General features: G+C 42.3%; 1 protein-coding gene across 1 annotated transcript; it reads right to left on the bottom strand.

Annotated features, from left to right (window-relative positions):
• Positions 1-10,792: 10,792 nt before the first annotated feature.
• Positions 10,793-11,320, bottom strand: LOC126427023 (uncharacterized). The gene has a single exon (XM_050089227.1). The coding sequence runs from the start codon at positions 11,318-11,320 to the stop codon at positions 10,793-10,795; it is 528 nt and encodes a 175-aa protein (XP_049945184.1).
• Positions 11,321-21,667: the final 10,347 nt, after the last annotated feature.

A 21,667-nucleotide genomic window follows, 5' to 3' on the forward strand; every position in this document is an offset into this window, starting at 1 on the left:
CTTGCAAACTGATCAAGGAGTCACTACAGATAGTGAAGGACAGTCCTGAGCAGAAGCAGACATGTTCCAGTGTGCACAAGAGGGCACAAATTCTGCAGTAAAAACACTACAGTCATCTGGCAGGGAATGAAGTTCCATGCATCTTGCTTAGGTGTAAGCATAACAAGTGTGACCAGCAACCATGGAGCCATCAGTATAAATCACTTCTGAACCCTGGAATGTACCGAGGAGACATTAGAATTGGTGGTGAAGGGCCTCCAGAGGGACAGAATCCTTTGAATTGTTGGAGAGATTAAGATAGAGCTGTGGCCAAGAGACGAACCAAGAAGGCTAATCATGGGGCTACTCTGGAAGGCACCAGTCGCAGGTTGTACCCCACAATGGTGGATGGGGTCTAGTATCTGCAATGTCGAAGGTGACGCCGAACCATAGACAGAAGTCATGTAGTCTAAACGAGACTGGATCAGCACTTTGTACAATTTCGGTAGAACAGAGCGATCTGCATCCCAGGTGGTACTGCACAGACATCTAAGAACATTGAGATGTAACCACCATATCTTCTACAGCTGGCGAAGATGAGGGAGCCATGTCAACTGAACATCGAAGACCAGACCCAAGAAGCGATAGGATGTCCACCATCTCGAGGGATTGGCCATCGAGGAACAGGTAAAGATGGGGATGGACCGTAGGGTGACGGCAGAAATGGATGATACACGACTTGGCCACTGAAAACTGAAGACCATGGGAGAGAGCCCAAGATTGCGCCTGGTAGATTGTCCCCTGTAGACGGCGTTCTGAAGCGCCCATGACAGAGGAATCAATTTAGATAAAAAAATCGTCAGCATGCAAAGAGAGGGACCCCAGCTGCCGCCACCAGTCCATTAATGGCTACTAGAAAGAGAGGGACGCTCAGCACGGAACCCTGTGGAACCCCATTTTCTTACCGATGGGAAGTGCTGTAGGAGGAGCCAACTTGGACCCAGAAAAAGCGACAAGAACGAAACGGGCAGAGGGCCACGAAGGCCCCATTTGTGAAGTATGGTGAGGGTGTGGTGGCGCCAGGTGCTGTAGTAGGCTTTATGCAGGTCAAAGAAGACTGCAATGAGGTATTGTTGGTGGGCAAAAGCCGACAGAATAGCAGACTCCAGGTGGGCCAAGTTATCCACCATAGAGTGGTCACAGCAAAAACCACCTTGAGTTGATGATGAAAGGTCGCGTGATTCAAGGATCCAAACCAGCTGCCGACTCATCAGGCATTCAAGGAACTTGCAGAGAGTGTTGGTAAGGCTAATTGGACGGTAGCTATCCAACTGAAGAGGTTCATTCCCAGGCTTCAACACCAGAATAACAATGCTTTCCTGCCACTGGGTAGGAAATAACCCCTCACTCCACAGACAGTTGAAAAGGGGCAGTATACAATAGTGGCCAGCCACCGATAACTGTTGGAGTGTTTGGTTATGTATCCGATCTGGTCCAGGAGCCGTGTCGGGACAAAGGACGAGGGCGCTGGCGAATTCCTACTCGCTAAATGGAGAATTATAAAGCTCCAAGCAGCAAGAAACGAAAGACAAAGGCAGCAGTTCCGAGCGCTCTTTCACGAGGAAGAATGTGGGAAGATACTGAGACGATGAAGAAGCTTGGGCAAAATGTTGAGCGAAATGCTCTGCAACAATGTCCGGATGGGTAAGGACAACACCACGCACAGAAATTCCTGCAGCGCCAGTGGGAGGACGATGGCCAAAAATTCACCTGAGTTTCGCCCAAATTTGTGAAGAGGGGGTGTGCAGTCCTATGGCAGCCACATATCGTTCCCAGCAAATCCATTTCTGAAATTTGATTAGGTAATGGGACTGGGCGCGGAATCGTTTAAATTCCAGGAAAGCATTAGAAGGGTGCAGCTTGAAGCACGGCGGCGGTCTTTTATGGGCTCAGCAATTTCTGGGGACTCGAGGAAGAAGGGACGGCTGAAACAGCTGTGGAAAAAATGGTGGCAGTCAAAGTCTGTGTATACTCATAAATACTGCTGTGTGGTATACAGGATTTCAAATATAATATGTGAAATGATGTTGGTGAGGTGGCCCTCAACCATGTACCCTCAGACTGAGAGTTGAAATTTTAAAAGTTTTTGCGGGTTTCGTTGTCTAGGGGCTGGGATACGTAGTTGCTGCACTACAAGCCAAATACTGCTGAGACCTCAGTTTACAATATTAATACGAGGGCTATCCACAAAGTTCATTACATTTTGGAACTAAAAATAAATAAAGTATTGGAATTTTTTTATTATATACAGATGAAAGCCACACCTAAATACTACTTTTCTACATAGTGGCCATTTAAATTAAGGCACTTATCGTAGCGATGGACGAGCTTGGAAATTCTTTCGTCGTAAAACTCGGCCGCCTGCGCCTTCAACCACTTGGTTACCTCTTCTTGAAGCTGTGCGTCGTCATCAAAATGCTGCATAGCCAACCACTTCTTCATTGCTGGGAATAAGTGGAAGTCACTCGGTGCCAGGTCGGGACTGTACGGCGGATGGGGAAACAACTCCCCTTAAAAGATTCGAGAACTTCACGAGTGGCATTTGCCGTGTGTGCCCGGGCGTTGTCATGAATCAGCAAGATTTTTGAGCCCGACTTTCCCCTGCGCTTCTTTTGTATTGCTCTTCTGAGGTTGTGCAGAGTTTGGCAATACCTTTGAGAGTTTATTGTAGTGCCTCTTTCCCGTAAATCCACAAAAATCACACCTTTTTTGTCCCAAAAGACAGTCGCCATGACCTTCCTTGCCGACATTGTCTGCATGCATTTCTTGGGTTTTTGGGGGGAATTTGTGTGCCCCCACTGCATTGACTGCAATTTTGTTTCGCTGTTCACATGCTTAACCCATGTTTCGTCACCATTAACGATGCGATCGAGTAATGACTCGCCATCTTTCTCGTAAGCGTACAAAAACGTTAATGCTGCAGCCATTCGCTTATTTTTGTGAATCTCTGTCAAGATTTTTGGTATCCATCTTGCACAAAACTTGTGGTAACCAAGCTTTTCGGTAATGATTTCGTGCAACAAACTTCGTGAAATTTGTGGAAAACTCATAGAGAGTTCCGTTATTGTGAAATTACGGTTTTCACGGACTGCGGCATCGACTTTTTCGACAAGTTCGGCAGTCACTATGCTGGGTCTTCCACTTCGCTCTTCGTCGTGAACGTTAGTTCGGCCATTTTTAAATTTTATGACCCATTGACGCACTCCACCTTCAGTGATTATGTTGTCCCCATACACTTCACAAAGCTGCCGATAGATTTCTATCGGTGTACAGTTTTTTGCAATCAGAAACCTTATTACAGCACGCACTTCACACTTCGCGGCATTTCCAATTAACGCTGACATTTCAAACTGTCACAGTAACTCAACGGAGCACAGCACGAACCTCTCACCAGCACGGCAGGATGCCGACTGAGTGGCGGAATGCCATGACATCAAGATGGCCGCGCTAGCCCCGCCCCTAACGGACACAAACGAAAACGTAATGTACTTTGTGGATAGCCCTCGTATACACATGGATCGAATGGTCAAAGATTCCCATCACCTGGCAATTGCGAATGTAACGTAGAAATTTATAAATGAAAGATTGCAATTAAATAAAATCTGCAGGTACTATCTTAATGACTTTAAATGATGAGTACGATAGTACTCTTGACAATGTGGTATATTTCTGCAAAACACTTATTGATGTCGATGGTCCAGCAATTCAATAAAATATAAGTTGAATAACAGGGAAACAATAGATTCCTACTACACATAATTAGTTATGAACAACAACATAGCTCGTGAGATATTCACTTCTAAACGCACACTACATCTTCACTGTAGAAGCCACGGAAATCTCACTAGTACACAAATCAGCACCACGAAATATTTCTATCCGCCACAGCCACGCGCAAACCGCTCCACACTATCCAAGTCCCTCGTCCACGACTGTGTGTCCATCGCGTCCTGTCCCACAACCTCCATGTCTTTTGCCTTACTCCCTATATGCTGTGCCATACCTCATACCACACTGCCCAGAACTTACCTCCATTCACTTTGGTAGTCGCCTCCTTTAGTAACGAGCGCTGTGATTGGCGATAGCGCTCCTGTCATGTCTCCAAGCCAACGCACACTCCCAAACATTTTGAAACACATTCTAAATACTGGATTTATATTTAAATAACTTGAAATTAAATAAATATTCTTATGGCTGGACCATAATCACGCACTAACACACATTATTAGATGAATAAACAAATTAAATAAAAATATATCAAAGGAATAGAATAAAAGGTAGGCCAGTAGCCTAATGTCTGTGATTTCTAAAACACAGTAAATATTTAACCAATTTCTTCATGAATAGAATCAATAGATATATCGGATATAAACAAAGACATAGATGAATAAATATATTTATAAGCATGCTGCTACCGTTTTTTCGTGTCACTGTGAAGTACTTATGGCCTGACGCGATTAGTAGTAATCAGCCACTTTGACCTCCAATAACTCATGTACTATTCAAGTTACATGCCTGTAATTCATACCAATTCAGCTTTACACTAATAGCTTTCTAAAGACACCTAGACTGACGAAATATGATGAACCATTTAGATTTTGGAAATTCGTTGCTGGGTGTTATTTGTATAATTTAGTCACTTACTAAACTTTAAACTAATAATGCAAATAATGCAAATAATGGTAATGTACATATTCCTTTTTGAGGTAGAATCGTTCATCTGGCTACTATTAATTTCTATACGAACTGTGAAATGTCTGCCATGATGTTTTCACAAAGTCCGCCATCTTTAGCACTCCCGGCATGTCTCCTTCATCAACACAGCATCACCATGGAAAACCCAGCCACGCTGTCACTGGACCCCGCTAATGTCTGGCACCTTGTGGCTGCCGACGAGCCGCGGCCCACCGAGAGGCCCCAGCGCAGCCACACCAACTCTAAACTTAAGCACCCCAATCAGCTTTAGAGAAGGCCCACCTGGGAAGATGACAGAGTGAGATACACTGAAGGAAGGTCAAAACAATTGGGTAATGATCGCTGTCACATACGTCATCATAGACACCCCACTGAATGGAGGGAAGAAGGCTGGGACTGCAGATCGAGAGGTCAATGGCAGAGAAAGTGCCATGTGCCACACTAAATTGTGTGGGAATAATGGTGTTTAGTAGACAGAGGTCAAGCACTGCAGAACAACTTCAACTGTCCTGCCCAGGGCAGTAGTCGTGTAACTATCCTAAAGAGGGTTGTGGGCATTAAAGTCCCCTAGAAGCTGGAAGGGAGAAGGGAGTTGTTCAAGAAAGGTGGTTAGGGCAAGGGATGTTGGCGGCCTGTCAAGCGGGAGGTAGACATTACAAATTGTGATTGGAGTGGCCAGATGGACCCTGACAGCAATTGCTTCCAAAGTGGTATGGAGGGGAACCCATTTACTAACAATGTCCTTGCAGACCATGATGCAGGCACCACCAGAAGCCCACAAGGGGCCAAGTCGGTTATGACAGAAAGTGTGGAACCCACAAAGGGTGGGTGAGTAAGAATTGACAAAATGGGTCTCCTGGAGAGCAATGCAAGCAGTAGAGTAGGAGGAAAGAAGGGGCTGAAACTCCGGGAGGTGACACAAATATCAATTACAATTCCACTGGAGTATTCTCAAGCTGGAGTCCAAATGGGAAGTGAACGGACTGAGTCGCCATCTGACACCGATAAGGATGGGGTAATGTCCATATACACTACTGGCCATTAAAATTGCTACACCAAGCAGAAATGCAGATGATAAACGGGTATTCATTGGACAAATATATGATACTAGAACTGACAAGTGATTACATTTTCACTCAATTTGGGTGCATAGATCCTGAGAAATCAGTACCCAGAACAACCACATCTGGCTGTAATAATGACGTTGATGCGCCTGGGCATTGAGTCAAACAGAGATTGGATGGCGTGTACAGGTACAGCTGCCCGTCCAGCTTCAACACGATACTACAGTTCATCAAGAGTAGTGACTGGCATATTGTGACGAGCCAGTTGCTCGGCCACCATTGACCATACGTTTTCAGTTGGTGAGAGATCTGGAGAATGTGCTGGCCAGGGCAGCAGTCGAATATTTTCTGTATCCAGAAAGGCCCGTACAGGACCTGCAAAATGCGGTCGTGCATTATCCTGCTGAAATGTAGGGTTTCGCAGGGATCGAATGAAGAGTAGAGCCACGGGTCGTAACACATCTGAAATGTAACGTCCACTGTTCAAAGTGCTGTCAATGCAAACAAGAGGTGACCAAGACGTGTAACCAATGGCACCCCATACTATCATGCCAAGTGACACGCCAGTATCTCGGTGACAAATACACGCTTCCAATGTGCGTTCACCGCGATGTCGCCAAACACGGATGCGACCATCATGATGCTGTAAACATAACCTGGATTCATCCAAAAAAATGGTGTTTTTCCATTCGTGCACCCAGATTCGTCATTGAGTACACCATCTCAGGCACTCCTGTCTATGATGCAGTGTCAAGGGTAACTGCAGCCATGGTCTCCGAGCTGATAGTCCATGCTGCTGCAAACGTCGTCGAACTGTTCGTACAGATGGTTGTTGTCTTGCAAACGCCCACGTCTCTTGACTCAGGGATCGAGACGTGGCTGCACTATCTGTCACAGCCATGCGGATAAGATGCCTGTCATCTCGAGTGCTAGTGATATGAGGCCGTTGGAATCCAGCACGGCGTTCTGTATTACCCTCCTGAACTCACCAGTTCCATATTCTGCTAACAATCATTGGATCTTGACAAACGCGAGCAGCAATGACGCGATACGATAATCCGCAATCGCGATAGGCTACAATCCGACCTTTATCAAAGTCGGAAACGTGATGGTATGCATTGCTCCTCCTCACACGAGGCATCACAACAACGTTTAACCAGGCAACGCCGGTCAACTGCTGTTTGTGTATGAGAAATCAGTTGGGAACTTTCCTCGTGTCAGCACGTTGTAGGTGTCGCCACAGGCGCCAAACTTGTGCGAATGCTCTGAAAAGCTAATCATTTACATATCACAGCACCTTCTTCCTGTCGGTTAAAATTCGCGTCTGCAGCACTTCGTCTTCGTGTTGTAGCAATTTTAATGGCCAGCAGTGTATGTGGGGTTCAGACTATGTTGGTTTAGTGGCTTGAGGAGGGGAAGGCGGCATCCCAGGGGGTACCGGAGGGTCCTTGCACTTGTTCTTGTGTTTCTGCTTCTTCTCTTGTAAAAGAAGAGAAGGGAAGACTGCAGCGAGGTCAAACACAGAATTACATCTGGCAATCGTGGTGCCCACCAGCCACAGATCACGTGGCCAATGTGGAGCTGAAGATCTTCTTTCAGAGGGGTGCTGGGAAGAGGAGTCCCAGGAGGGAGCTGCAGCACTGGCAGCTGCCAAAGAAGGGGAGCGTTTCTCTGGAGCGGGAGGGGGAGTAGAAGCCGAGGGGGGTGGGGGTATGGGTACTGTTGGGGGGTAGGACGGGAAGTGAGAGAGCGAGGGTAAGGAGGAAGGTGTGGGGTGGGGCTGGGAAGGGGAGGGGGTAGAAGGGGGAATGGATGTAACTGAAGCAAAAGTAAAAGTTATAAGCATGGGATGGAGCCAGTCATACTTTCAACAAGCCTCGGTATAGGTAAGTCGATCTAAGGTGTTGTACACTTGAATCTGTCACTCTTTTACATGCATCAGGCATGCTGACAAGCGTGAAGGATGCTGCATATTACAATTTATGCACACTGGCAGGGGAGTACAGGCACTCCCCTCATAGAGGGGGCGCCCAGAGTCACCGCAGAGGGGATCATTGATACAGTGGGAAGACATGGGTCCAAACCGTAAGCATTTAAAGCATCTCATTGGTGATGGAATGTAAGATTTTTCATCACACTGATACACCATCACCTTGACCTTCTCTGGGAGGGTATCCCCCTAGAAGGCCAGGATAAAGGCGCCTGTATTGGTGCGATTGTTTTTAGGGCCTCGTTGCACACAGTGGATAAATAGAAATGCTCGCCGCTTGAGGTTTGCACGGAGCTCCTTGTCAGTTTGGAAATGAAGATCCCGGTGGAGAATGATGCCCTGTACAGACTTCAAAGATTTGTGGGGTGCGATGTAGACTGGGATGTCACCGAGATAGTCACAAGCATGCAGGACTTCAGATTGGGCAGCGGAAGATGTCTTTATGAGCAAAGAACCGGACCACATTTTACTCAAGGATTCCACTTCGACATACTTATCTTCAATCGTCTCCACGAAAAACAAAGGCTTGGTCATGGTAAAACTTTCGCCATCTGTCCTGGTACAAACCAGGAACCAAGGGAAAGGTTTCCCCTTACCCGGCGAGCTTGACCCTCTTCCCAGTGTGTGGCCAAGCGTTTCTAGGCGCTTCAGTTTGGAACCGCGCGACCGCTCCAGTCGCAGGTTCGAATCTTGCCTCGGGCATGGATGTGTGTGATGTCCTTAGGTTAGTTAGGTTTAAGTCGTGCTAAGTTCTAGGGGACTGATAACCTCAGATGTTAAGTCCCATAGTGCTCAGAGCCATTTGAACCTCTTCCCAGTGGGTGGCAAGGGAGGGGAAGGCCGAAGGATCAGAAGAAGGAGTGTCAAGACTTCTATCACTCTTCGAGATGGCCACAGAATGGCCAGGATGTTGACCTGTTGTCGCTTCATGTGCAAGGTGTCCACCCTAGTACCACCCATGATGGGCTCGCTCTGTGGGCTCCAACCAGCCACAGCAAGAGTGGTTCAGCACGGCGGCCATTGCTTGGAGATCTGATGCCCCAAAGTGATGAGCATCGACTCCTAGGCATACACGAGACGTTAACAGCTCAGGTACTAGCAGTGTGATCCTTGTGTTTTCATGGGACTCAGCCAAGTGGGTACTTAACAGCCCCACCACACGGACTGGCTAATGTGCTGGTGATGTAGCAGGAAGGGGTCCAGGGTGCATGGGGAAAAGGGAGGGGAGGGGAAGAGTAGCCTCCAAAATGGAAACTAGAGTGGGAGTTCGTCTCCAAATGGCTCACACTGAACGGAAAACGTTGGAAATGGAAGTCAAACATCAAGGGGACCAAAAACGCAGAAAATGAGATGGAAACAGCAAACTAAACAATAGCACATACCAAAAACAAAGCTGGGAGGATAGCCAGGTCGATATAAAGAAGTCCACCAAGAGGGAAGGGGGGGGGGCAGAGAGAAAGGAGCAAGGACAGGGAAGGAGATGAACAGGAACGGTAATGCAGTCTGGTAAAAGGAAGGATACTGCAATAGCTTGGGGCCCTGTGCGCGCCACACACGTGTCCACAAAAGGGACTGTGGGCCCCCTGGGGATCCCAGGTCTCCTGCTCATTAGGCAGATGCGCCAACCACTAAATCACCTTGGTACAGCGGCTGTGCACAACTGCAGGAACTACCCTAGCATACCTCTCTCTTCAATCCAAATTCCCATTCGTGCTTCGGTTCACTTGGCATTCTTCCTGGACATGAAAAACTTGCAAAGGCTCTCCAACTATACTGGAACAGCATCTCACATATTCTATTAAGAAAAGCAGTGAGATAACTGCAATGCATTTCAGAGTTTTCTTCTGATTTTCCTCACGTCAGCTTATAAAGTAACAATAATGGACTATGATGAAATCACCAAGAGCTAGCTGCATGATCAAAAATCGTAGCAACCCTAAACAGGGAACAACTCCTTAAACTTCAAGTCATACCAACTTCCATTAGGAAAAACATTGTCCTGTGACATGTCAACTGCAAATATCAGACTTTATATTGCTCAAGCTTTTCGTTGTCAAATATTTCTCCATTTTCATTTTTTAGCTCGCCCTGGCATGAGGATTACAGTGAAACTGCTAATTAGTACAGTTATTTGAACAAACATAAAAAATAATGTGTGACATTGGTCTAAACCCTGTGTATTCGTCACACAAAATTGCAGTTCGAAAAATTTGTAGAATCTTACAACCATTTCAGTGTTGTACACATTGACCTCATGAGATCTTTGCCTCCTTCTAATGGTATGCTGTGTTGCTTGACTTGTACTGACCATTTTATATCCTGGATGGAAGTCATACCACTCAAAGATATAACAGCTGAAAAAGTAGCAAAGGCCTTCTACCAGCACTACACTGTGAGATTCAGCATTCCGTCATGGATTATCACTGACCAAGGCACACAGTTTAGATCGCTATTGTTTGATAATATGGGAGCAGTATGTAGAATGAAAATTCAACACAGTCTCAGTGAAATGGCAAGGCTGAATGACTATAGACAACTTTGAAGTTTATAATCATGGCCTTATAACTGCCATAACGTAATATTTGCGGCAGTTCCCAAAAGATGCTTGTCGATATTTAGTCTAATTTTAAATCACCAAGAACACACGCCACTTTGCCTGCTTAAGACTTCTTTATTGACTTCTGCTTAGCAGCCACCTCAAAATCATCACATCTTTGCTACCACAGAATAAACAAAAAATATAAAATTTTAAAGATATTACATCATGTTATCAGCAATGAACTATAACTATTAACGGTCTTGGCAACTTCATAAAATATAAAAATTCCACTTAGATTCATCACTGTTGCCTTTACTCTACTCCCCCACCAGTAACATGGTTACGAATTAATACATGGTGATGAAGGAATTTTCTTAAAAATAATCAGCACATCCTTAACATAAAACAATAAAAAAACATATTGGAATGAAAAAAGATATGATGTAAAATAATTACAAAAACTTTTTACATTGTCTGGTATGATATTTGATTAATTTTCCATAGAGACAACTGCTCTAAGAATCGAAGTGGGAACCTTATAATCCGTCCTGACTTAGACAGTCTGATATTTGGAGATGGTTCCTCTGTGGGATGTTGTGGTCCAGTGTCCTTGGAGAAGTTTGGAAGTTCCTTCTCTGATTCCCATTTTTCTTGCAGAAGAGAAGCTGGTTTAAGTCTGTCCACTGACACTTTTATGTGTTTGCACTTCCTTTTAATAGTGAAATATTTTTCATGTCTTGAAATGACAGGAAAGGGACCATCATATGTAGGTTCTAATGGTTTTCTAACCCCGTCACATCTCAGGAAGACATGGGAACAGGTTTGCAGATCTTTTGGAACAAATACTAATCTTGCTTTGCTTTGTGCAGGCCTACTAGGTTTCAGATGAAGCATTTGCTTTAGCAAATTAGATGCAAATGAATCAAGGTCAATCTCTGTAGTGGGCTCTTCAACAAATTCACCAGGAAGTCTTATAGTTTTTCCATATACCATCTTTGCAATGGAATGGTTTGATGTTTCTCGCACTGCAGTGCGCAACACTAATAGAACAGTAGGCAGAGTTTCTGTCCAATTACAACTGTTATGGGCCTTGATTGCAGACTTCAGAGTTCTATGTAGTCGCTCATTTTACCATTGCATTGAGGATGACATGGCATTGTGTACTGAATTTTCATTCCACATACTATGCCCAAATTATTAAAGAACTGCGATCTAAACTGTGTTCTTTGGTCAGTGATTACCTGTAATGGTACATCAAATCTTGCAATCCAGTGCTGGTAGAAGGCTGTTGCCACTTTTTCAGCTGAAATATCTTGAAGTGGTATGACTTCCATCCAGGATGTGAAACGGTCAATACAAGTTAAACAATACGTCATGCCATTAGAAGGAGGAAAAGGTCCGATTAGGTCAATGTGTACAACACTGAAACGTTCATCAGATTTTTCAAACTTCTCTAGTGATGATTTTGTGTGGCGAGTGACCTTGGTTTTCTGACAACTGACACAGGATTTAGTCCACTGTCGCATATCACTTTTCATGTTTGACCAAATGGCTCTGCTAATCAACAGTTTCACTGTTGTCTTTATGCCAGGATGAGCTACACCATGAAAATGAAGAAATATTTGAGCTGCTCAGGGGAACAAAATGGTAAGCGCCAAAATCACAGTTTCGGGATACAGCGCATCTAAAGTTTCAGTTGATCTGCAAATCTGAATAATTTTTTTGAACAGTACTTTTATTCTGTAGTGATTCTAACATCTATATTCTACTATACAGACATAAATGAAACTCAGAACTGATCAAAACAAATGAAACATACAAAAATTATTACATAACCATACACCATTAACAACACATAGTGATAGAACACTACATATTAAATTTTACAGTAAGTCTTCAACACTTTACTGAAACTGCAAAATCATTCATCACTCTCATTACTAATGTCTTTTTCATCCAAAACTGTTGGCTTTAGTGACAGGATAAATCCATGGTGGACAGGAGGTATGTAATTTAGGAGCGACAGGACGTCAGCGACTTTCTTCTTTCAATAAGCCTTTGCCCATTGTATTTAAGTCGAAGCATAGGAACTGGTCCTTGTCTTCCACGTTTCTTGAAGCTTATTTCATGCCAAATGTCATGACAAACTGTCTCGCTGATGAATAAAGATGATGGATATTCGGAGGTCACCTTCCACCTACATACTTTCCTTAGGTTGATATCTCGACTATCAACTATCTTCATTCTGAAGACAAACGCTTCTTTAGAGTATTGTATTTGATAGAAATCCTCTCTTTTCATATTATATACAAGCAATGGATTCTTCTTAGCCAACTTCTTGATGATCTCGCACCACTGATCTGGACTGTACACATCTTGTACTTGTTGGCGAATGTAATTTCAATTGTCGCGAAATGTCTATTGGACGGCAAAATTTTGTGCCCGCTCACGGGGAAGTGGTGTTCAATCACACGAAATCTACCAGTTGAAATTAGATATTTCCAAAACAGTACCATGTTCGAGTTCTTATTTTGGCCACAGCAGCACCTTTACCGAGACGACGTCTTTGTCTGTTCCTGAATGGTTTCTGCAGGAGCAATACACTGTTTGTTGTTTTGGGCAATATGATCTGATTCGCTATTAACCTGTATAACAAGGAAAACTACTATTACTGCTACCATTATTATTATTACATGTAACAATATAAATGAAAAATGAGCTTTCACACACCACTTAGCCAAAAAAATGTAGCCATTCTAAAATAACCTCAAAATTAACGTAGTTCAGGAACATAATGGTATGTACATGCACTTACCATTATGTTCGTGAAATGTGCTAAAGACAGTATATTTACAAAATAACATACCTCTGAGTCATCTGAATCGTTAGGAATGTATTCTGGATCCCTCTCGAAGATATTATTATCATTGGAAGTATATTTCTCGTCTTCTGCCATGTTCACTGTTGCCATAATCTCGGAGATGTTTTTACTTAACGCCATTCTCTCTGTCACTTGCCATTATGTTTCCGCAACATACGGACAGTGGCGCTTACCATTAAGCTCGGCTCTGACGTCTGTTGAGTGAATTTGGAACTACTAGTAAGTTTGCTGCATTGTGCATCCCATGGGTGGTGTCATTAGACATCTACCGCAAAATACACAGAGATGGCGCTTACCATTGTGTTCCCGCGAGCAGCTCATTTGATAACGAAAAGGTTGAGGAATATAAGGTCTGATATTTGCAGTGGATGTGTCACATCACAATGATTTCCCTGATGGATGTTGATACGACTTGAAGCTTAAGGAGTTGTTCCCTGTTCGGAGTTGCTGTAGTTCTTGATCTTGTTGCTGGTTTTTGGCAATTTCATCATAGTCCAGTATTACTACTTCATCAACTCTGGATAGGGAATCTGCAACAATATTGTCATGGCCACTGACATGACGAATATCGGTCGAAAATTGTGAAATGTAGTGCAACTGTCTCATCTGTCGAGAAGATGCCTTATCATTGTTTTGCTTGAAAGCAAATGTGAGTGGCTTAGGATCAGTGAAGATTATGAAGTCTCTTCCTTCCAGTAAATGCTTAAACTTTTTTACAGAAAGGTAAATTCCCAATAATTCTCGGTCATAGGTACTGTAACCCTTCTGTGATTTACTCAGTTTCTGTGAAAAGAATGCAACAGGTCTCCAATTCCATTTTACAGTGGCTGGAGCACGAAAAATGGTTCAAATGGCTCTGAGCGCTATGGGACTTAACTTCTGAGGTCATCAGTCCCCTAGAACTTGGAACTACTTAAACCTAACTAACCTAAGGACATCACACACATCCATGCCCGAGGCAGGATTCGAACCTGCGACCGTAGCGGTCGCCGGCTGCCGGCTGCTGGAGCACAGAACCAACAGCAATATCTGATGCATCTGTACATAATGCTTGGGGTAACTCTGAGTTAGGAAGAACCAATAATGCAGCATTTGCTATATCTTGTTTAGATTTCTCAAAAATTTTCTTTGCTTTTTCAGTCCACTGAATTTGTCTTTTATCCTTCTTTCTTGCTCCCTTAAGATAGTCATGCAAGACAGCTTGAGTCTGTGCCGCATCTTTAAGGTAGCGACGGTAGTAGTTGACAATGGCAAGAAATCTGCAGAACTCATGCAGTTTGTCAGGTAATTTATACTCTAAAATTGCTTGCACTTTCTCAGGTAGTGGACGGGATCCCTCTGATGTTATTCAGTACCCCAGGAATTCAATTTCATTTACTCCAAAGGTTGATTTTGATAAGTTGATTCGAAGTCCATAATTAGACAATCGCTCCAGGACTAGTTTGAGGTGTGTTCGGTGTTCTTCAATACTGGCTGAGGCGATTAAAATGTCATCGAGGTAAGGAAACACAAAATCTAGCCCAAACATAACTTCATTAATGAATCGCTGGAATGTTGAAGGTGCGCCGGCCGTGGTGGCCGAGCGGTCCGGAGCCGCGCGACCGCTGCGGTCGTAGGTTCGAGTCCTGCCTCGGGCGTGGATGTGTGTGATGTCCTTAGGTTTAAGTAGTTCCAAGTCTAGGGGACTGGTGACCACAGATGTTGGGTCCCATAGTGCTCAGAGCCAATGTTGAAGGTGCATTCCGCAGGCCAAAGCTCATGACAATAAATTCATACAGTCCAAATGGTGTGATTACAGCTGTTTTGTGCTTATCTTCTTCAGCAATAGGTATTTGATAATAGGCCTTCAAGAGATCGATTTTAGAAAATATGTTTTTGCCTTGAAGGATACAATGGAAATCTTCTATTCTAGGCACAGGATAGCGGTCTGGAATTGTTCTTTCATTTAACTGTCTATAATCTCCACACGGACGTATTGAGCCATCCTTCTTAGGTACAATATGGAGAGGACTTGCCCATGCAGATTTAGATGGTCTAATGATGCCATCGTCTAACATGAATTTAAATTCTTGTTTTGCCATCGCCATGCGCTTTGGATCTAATTGTCTTGCCCTAGAAAACACAGGCGGGCCTTCAGGGGTAATATAGTGTTTGACATCATGTTTAATTTCGCTAGGTACCAAATTAGGTTTAGCTATGTTTGGATACTGTAACAGTAGATCTGTAAATTTTGTGTTTTGGCTCATGGTGCTCAGGACGTTTTCCTCTGAGATTGACATAACTTTACCCTCAGCATTAAGCTTGATTACATCACGTATTAATCTTTTATTATGGACATCTACTAATAACTGCAGTTTATTCAAAAATCGGCACCCAATATAGCTTTATTGATCTTCGCAACTATAAATGGCCATTGAAATTGACGTCGCAGTCCCAGATCAATAGTACGAAGTTCGATTCCGTATGTAGGAATTTCGGTACTATTTGCAGCACACAATTTATATGGTGAATCACCATTAACATTTGCGTGAGCGGGAATTAAAGAATCATCCGCGCCACTGTCGACTAAAAATTGCAATCCCGTTTTTTTTTGTCGGTTACAAATTAGCGGGTTTTGCGGCAATGGAATTCGGCAGCAGAACTCGCCGCTAATTCAGCTGCTGGGTCGCGTTTCCCTTTTCAGTCCAGCTACATGGAGGTGTGCATTTTTCAGGCTTGCAGTTCTCATCAAAGCGAAAGTGGTAATAACAGTACTTGCCCTTGGGGTTGTATTTATTTCGAGACTTAATACGACTTCTTTTACACTGACGTTCACAGCTTCTGTTACGAGACCTACATCGATAACCAGTTGACAGCGCGGCCATTTGTTGCTATAGCCCCGAAATTCTTGTCATCGAGTCACTCGTTTTTATCGAAACATCCTGTTGCTACAAGCACCACTTTTTGTGACGAACAATTCGTTACGGGAATTTATTTCGGTTATTCTATCAGCCAGTATAGCCACTTTTTCGAGTCCCTCGTCACTGACAATTAGAACGTTCCTCATAGAATCCGGAAGTTTTTCTAGCCAAAGTGTCTTTAGGACTTTTTCTGACACATCTACACCTGCCAAAGCTTGCATTTTGCGTAGTAACTGACTAGATTTTTGGTCTCCCAAATCAATTCCAATAACTAATCTCTTAATACGCTTATCTTTACTTTCTTTGAAAATATACAGTAGACTTTCCTTAGCCAACGAATATTTATTCGCATCTGTGCCGCAAATAATGTCCCAAATATTCTCGATGTATTTTGGTTCTAATTGTGACAGTAGGTGGTTAAATTTAGTTTCCTCTGTGACAATTTTGCAAATGCTGAACCGTGCTTCGACTTGATGGAAAAAAATTTCGGGTTTCTCACTCCAAAAAGGCGGAATTTTGATGCTAACCTTGTTTGCTTCCAGGCGATCTTCGTAAACGCTCCCGTTTGTCGTCATATCTTCTTATTATCACGTCGAGGTCACCAAATATAACTGCCGTAACGTAATATTTGCGGCAGTTCCCAAAAGATGTTACTTGGCGATATTTAGTCTCATTTTAAATCACCAAGAACACACGCCACTTTGCCTGCTTAAGACTTCTTTATTGACTTCTGCTTAGCAGCCATCTCAGAATCATCACATCTTTGCTACCAAAGAATAAACAAACAAACAAAATTTTAAAGATAATACATCATGTTATCAGTAATAAACTATAACTATTAACGGTCTTGGCATCTTCATAAAATACAAAAATTCCATTTAGATTCATCACTGTTGCCTTTACAGCCTATAAATTTTCTAAGAGACAGAAACTCCACCTACTGTTCTACTGGGGTTATATGCCAAAATACAAAACATGAAACCACTCCATTGAACAGCCAGTATATGGAAAGACTAGAAGACTTCCTGCTACGTTTTTGAAGAACGAACAACAAAGATTGACTCTGATTCATTTGCAAAAGCAAATTTTATGTCTGAAACCTAGTCGACCTACATATACCGCATCAAGATCAGTATTTGTCCCAACAGACTTGCAGACATATTCCCATGTCTTCCTGAGATGTGATAGTGATAGAAAACCATTAGAATCTACATAGGACAGTTCTCTCCCTGTCATAGCAAGGTGTGAAAAGTATTTCACCATCGACAGGAAATGCAAACACATAAAAGTGTCAGCAAACAGACTTAAAGCAGCCTGTATCTTGCAGGGAAAAAGGAATCAGGAAAGGATTTTTCAAATTTTTCCATGGACATTCAACCACAACATTCCCAAGAGAAATCGCCTCCAAATATCAGAGTATCAAAGTCAGGAAGGCCTATAAGGTTTCTGCATCGTTTCTTGAAGTAAGTTGCCTCTGTGGAGAATTAATGAACTGTCACAATGGACACTGTAAAAAGTTTCTTTTAATCATGTTGTATCACACTCTCGTCATTCTATTGTGGTTTATATTTGTTTTGTTTTAATATTGTGTTGACTTTTGGTAAGAAATGGTTTTCAACACAGATATTAACTCATAACTTTGTTACTGGTGAGGGAATTATTTAGAGATCACAGTGGTTCTGAAAGAAACTTTGGGGAACCTGTTAGTTGTAATAGCAAGAAAAATAATAGAGGTTTCATCATTATTCACATGCTGTTTCATGATATCCTGAAATGTCTTTGATTTTTAGAAAAGGTCTGGATGGTCCATCCTGAAGAACAGCAAGTGACATTGTGTAATTCAAATGCATATTGGAAACGAAGATTGAATAACTGGAAGCAGAAAGTCTGACATGCAGCCTTAGCAATGTTGGATACCACAATAATATGGAGGCTGTCAAAATGTTGGGATTCTTGATTGAAAGCAAACTATCAATGAATGAGCACACAGTATATGTGTGCTCCATGTTTTCCCATGTAATACACCACCTGAGGAGACTAAAAGATGTATTAACTGACCCATACCTTATAACAGTGTGTTATGCACTACTTAATAGCCACATAAATTATGGTCTACTATTATTGGACACTCTGCAGGTTTCAAGGATGTACTAATGTTACAAAAGAAAGCAGTTATAATTACTGCATCAAGCAAAAGACTGTAGCACTGCAAACCCCTATTCACCCAGTATGTGATAATGGCAATCGTCAGTCAGTATTATGCTTCCCCAGCGTAAAAAAAATTCAAGGGGTTCTCAGCATGAGACAAGGCATACTTAATCATGACACCCACAATAAGAGGAACACTGATATACTCAGCTGTTGGCTATCAGGAACACGTGTTAGTTTTCCAAAGGTTGTCAGCTCATTGCCCTGAGATGTGTAATCCCTGGTATCAGGACTTTTCAAAAGGAAAACTGCACAGGTCCTGAAAGAATCTCTATTGGATAATTCTACAGTAGTGGCCAAAGTGAATGGGAAAAATAATAGTATTTCATCTTTTATATTGCTGTTATGGTCTTCAGTCCAGAGACTGGTTTGATACACCTCTCCATGCCACTCTATCCTGTACAAGTTTCTTCATCTCCAAGTACCTACTGTAACCTACAGCCTTCTGAATCTGCTTAGTGTATTCATCTCTTAGTCTCCCTCTACAATTTATACCCTCCATTCTGCCCTCCAATAATAAACTGGTGATCCCTTGATGCATCAGAACATGTTCTACCAACCAATCACTTCTTCCAGTCAAGTTGTGGCACAAATTCCTTTTCTCCCCAGTTCTATTGAGTACCTCCTCATTAGTTATGTGATGTACCCTTCTAATCTTTAGCATTCTTCTGTAGCACCACATTTCGAAAGCTTCTCCTCTCTTCTTGTCTAAACTATTTATTGTCCATGTTTAACTTCCATACATGGCTACACTCCATAGAAATACTTCTATAAAAGACTTCCTGACACTTAAATCTATGCTCAATGTTAACAAACTTCTCTTCCTCAGAAATGCTTTCCTTGCCATGGCCAGTCTACATTTTATATCCTCTCTACTTCGACCATCATCAGTTATTTTGTCCCCAAATAGCAAAACTCATTTACTACTTTAAGTGTTTCATTTCCTAATCTAATTCCCTCAGCGTCACTTGATTTAATTCTACTACATTCCATTATCCTCGTTTTGCTTTTGTTGATGTTCATCTTACATACTCCTTTCTAGACACTTTCCATTCCGTTCAGCTGCTCTTCCAGGTCCTTTGCTGTCTCTGACAGAATGACAATGTCATCGGCGAACCTCAAAGTTTTTATTTCTTCTCCATGGATTTTAATTCCTACTATTTTTTTCTTTTGTTACCTTTACAGATTACTCAATATATAGATTGAATAACATCTGGGATAGTCTACAACCCTGCCTCATTCCCTTCCTAACCACTGCTTCCCTTTCATAACCCTCGACTCTTGTAACTACCATATGGTTTCTGTACAAATCGTAAATAGCCTTTTGCTCCCTGCATTTGACCCCTGCCACCTTCAGAATTTGAAAGAGGGTATTCCAGTCAATATGGTCCAAAACTTTCTGTAAGTCTACAAACGCTAGCAATGTAGATTTGCCTTTCCTTAATCTATCTTTGAAGATAAGTCATAGGGTCAGTACTGCCTCACGTGTTATAACATTTTTACCAAATCCAAACTGCTCTTCCCTGAGGTCAACCTCTTCTAGTTTTTCCATTCACCTGTAAAGAATTCGCGTTAGTATTTTGCAGCCATGAATTATTAAACTGATAGTTCGGTAATTTTCACAGCTGTCAACACCCGATTGCTTTTGGATTTGAATCATTATATTCTACTTGAAGGCTGAGGGTATTTCGTCTGTCTCATATATCTTGCTCACCAGATGGTAGAGTTTTGTCAGGGCTGGCTCTCCCAAGGCTATCAGTAGTTGTAATGGAATGTTGTATACTCTGGGGCCTTGTTTCGACTTAGGTCTTTCAGTGCTCTGTCAAATACTTCACACAGTACCATTCTCCCATTTCATCTTCATTTACGTCCTCTTTCATCTCCATAATATTGCCATCAAGTACATCGCTCTCGTATAGACCCTCTACATACTCCTTCCACCTTTCTGCCTTCCCTTCTTTCTTAGAACTGGTTGTCCATCTGAGCCCTCATTCATACAAGCGGCTCTCTTTTCTTTAATTTTCCTGTAGGCAGTATCTATCTTAACTCTAATGATATATGCCTCTACATCCTTACATTTGTCTTCTAGCCATCCTTGCTTAACCATTTTGCACTTCCTGTCAATCTCATCTTTGAGATGTTTGTATTCCTTTCTGCCTGCTTCATGTACTGCATTTTTATATTTTCTCCTTTCATCAATTAAATTCAATAACTCTTCTGTTGTCCAAGGATTTCTACTAGCCCTCGTATTTTTACCTCCTTGCTCCTCTGCTCCCTTCACTATTTCATCTCTCAAATAGATCCATTCTTCTTCTACTGTATTTCTTTCCCCCATTCTTGTCAATCGTTCCCTAATGCTCTCTCTGAAACTCTCTACAACTTCTGGTTCTTTCAGTTTATCCAGGTCCCATCTCATTAAATTCCCATCTTTTTGCAGCTTCTTCAGTTTTAATCTACAATTCATAACGGATAGGCTGTGGTCAGAGTCCACTTCTGCCTCTGGAAATGTCTTACAATTTACAACAAGGTTCCTAAATCTCTGTCTTACCATAATATAATCTATCTGAAACTTCCAGTGTCTCCAGGCCTCTTCCACATATATAACCTTCTTTTATGATTCTTAAACCAAATCTTTAAGTTAGGCTCTGTACAAAATTCTACCAGGTGGCTTCCTGGCTTCCTCTTTCATACCTTACCCCCATTTCATATTCACCTACTACTTTTCCTTCTCTTCCTTTTCCTACAGTCGAATTCCAGTCCCCCATGATTATTAAGTTTTCGTCTCCCTTCACTATCTGAATAATTTATTTTATCTCATCATACATTTCTTCAATCTCGTCGTCATCTGCGGAGCTAGTTGGCATATAAAATTGTACTACCATGGTAGGAATGGGATTTGTGTCTATCTTGGCTATAATCTTTTATATCCATAATTCATATTTATGGATGCAATCTTAGTACAATCTGTCCATTTATGGTGATACAATCCTAGCAATAATGCAAATTTAGTAATACTGTCAGTAATAAAAAGTAAAGTGTACCATTAAGGGTTTCATTTTTCTATACGTAATATAGCAGAAAACGCGAAAAGACCATACAGTCGTATTTTCTGTTTACGTTCTGCTGCAGCAAATCTATAGAATTTCGTTTAGTTGTTCCTTGCTCTCTCCAGTAATTTAACTTAGCGTACCTCTTCATTATTTAACTAGCATTTCCAGAAAGTAGCGTAAAGTTTAAGTTGTTGTTTCAGAAACTTTGCACTTTTGTTTTTGTTTACACACAGTTGCGTATAGGCCAAATTTGTGTAACCATATTTTCGTGTCTATCTGTAATTGAACTGACTTATTCTTA

The sequence above is a fragment of the Schistocerca serialis genome, chromosome 1 (assembly GCF_023864345.2).
Source record: "Schistocerca serialis cubense isolate TAMUIC-IGC-003099 chromosome 1, iqSchSeri2.2, whole genome shotgun sequence".
NCBI lineage: Eukaryota > Metazoa > Arthropoda > Insecta > Orthoptera > Acrididae > Schistocerca > Schistocerca serialis.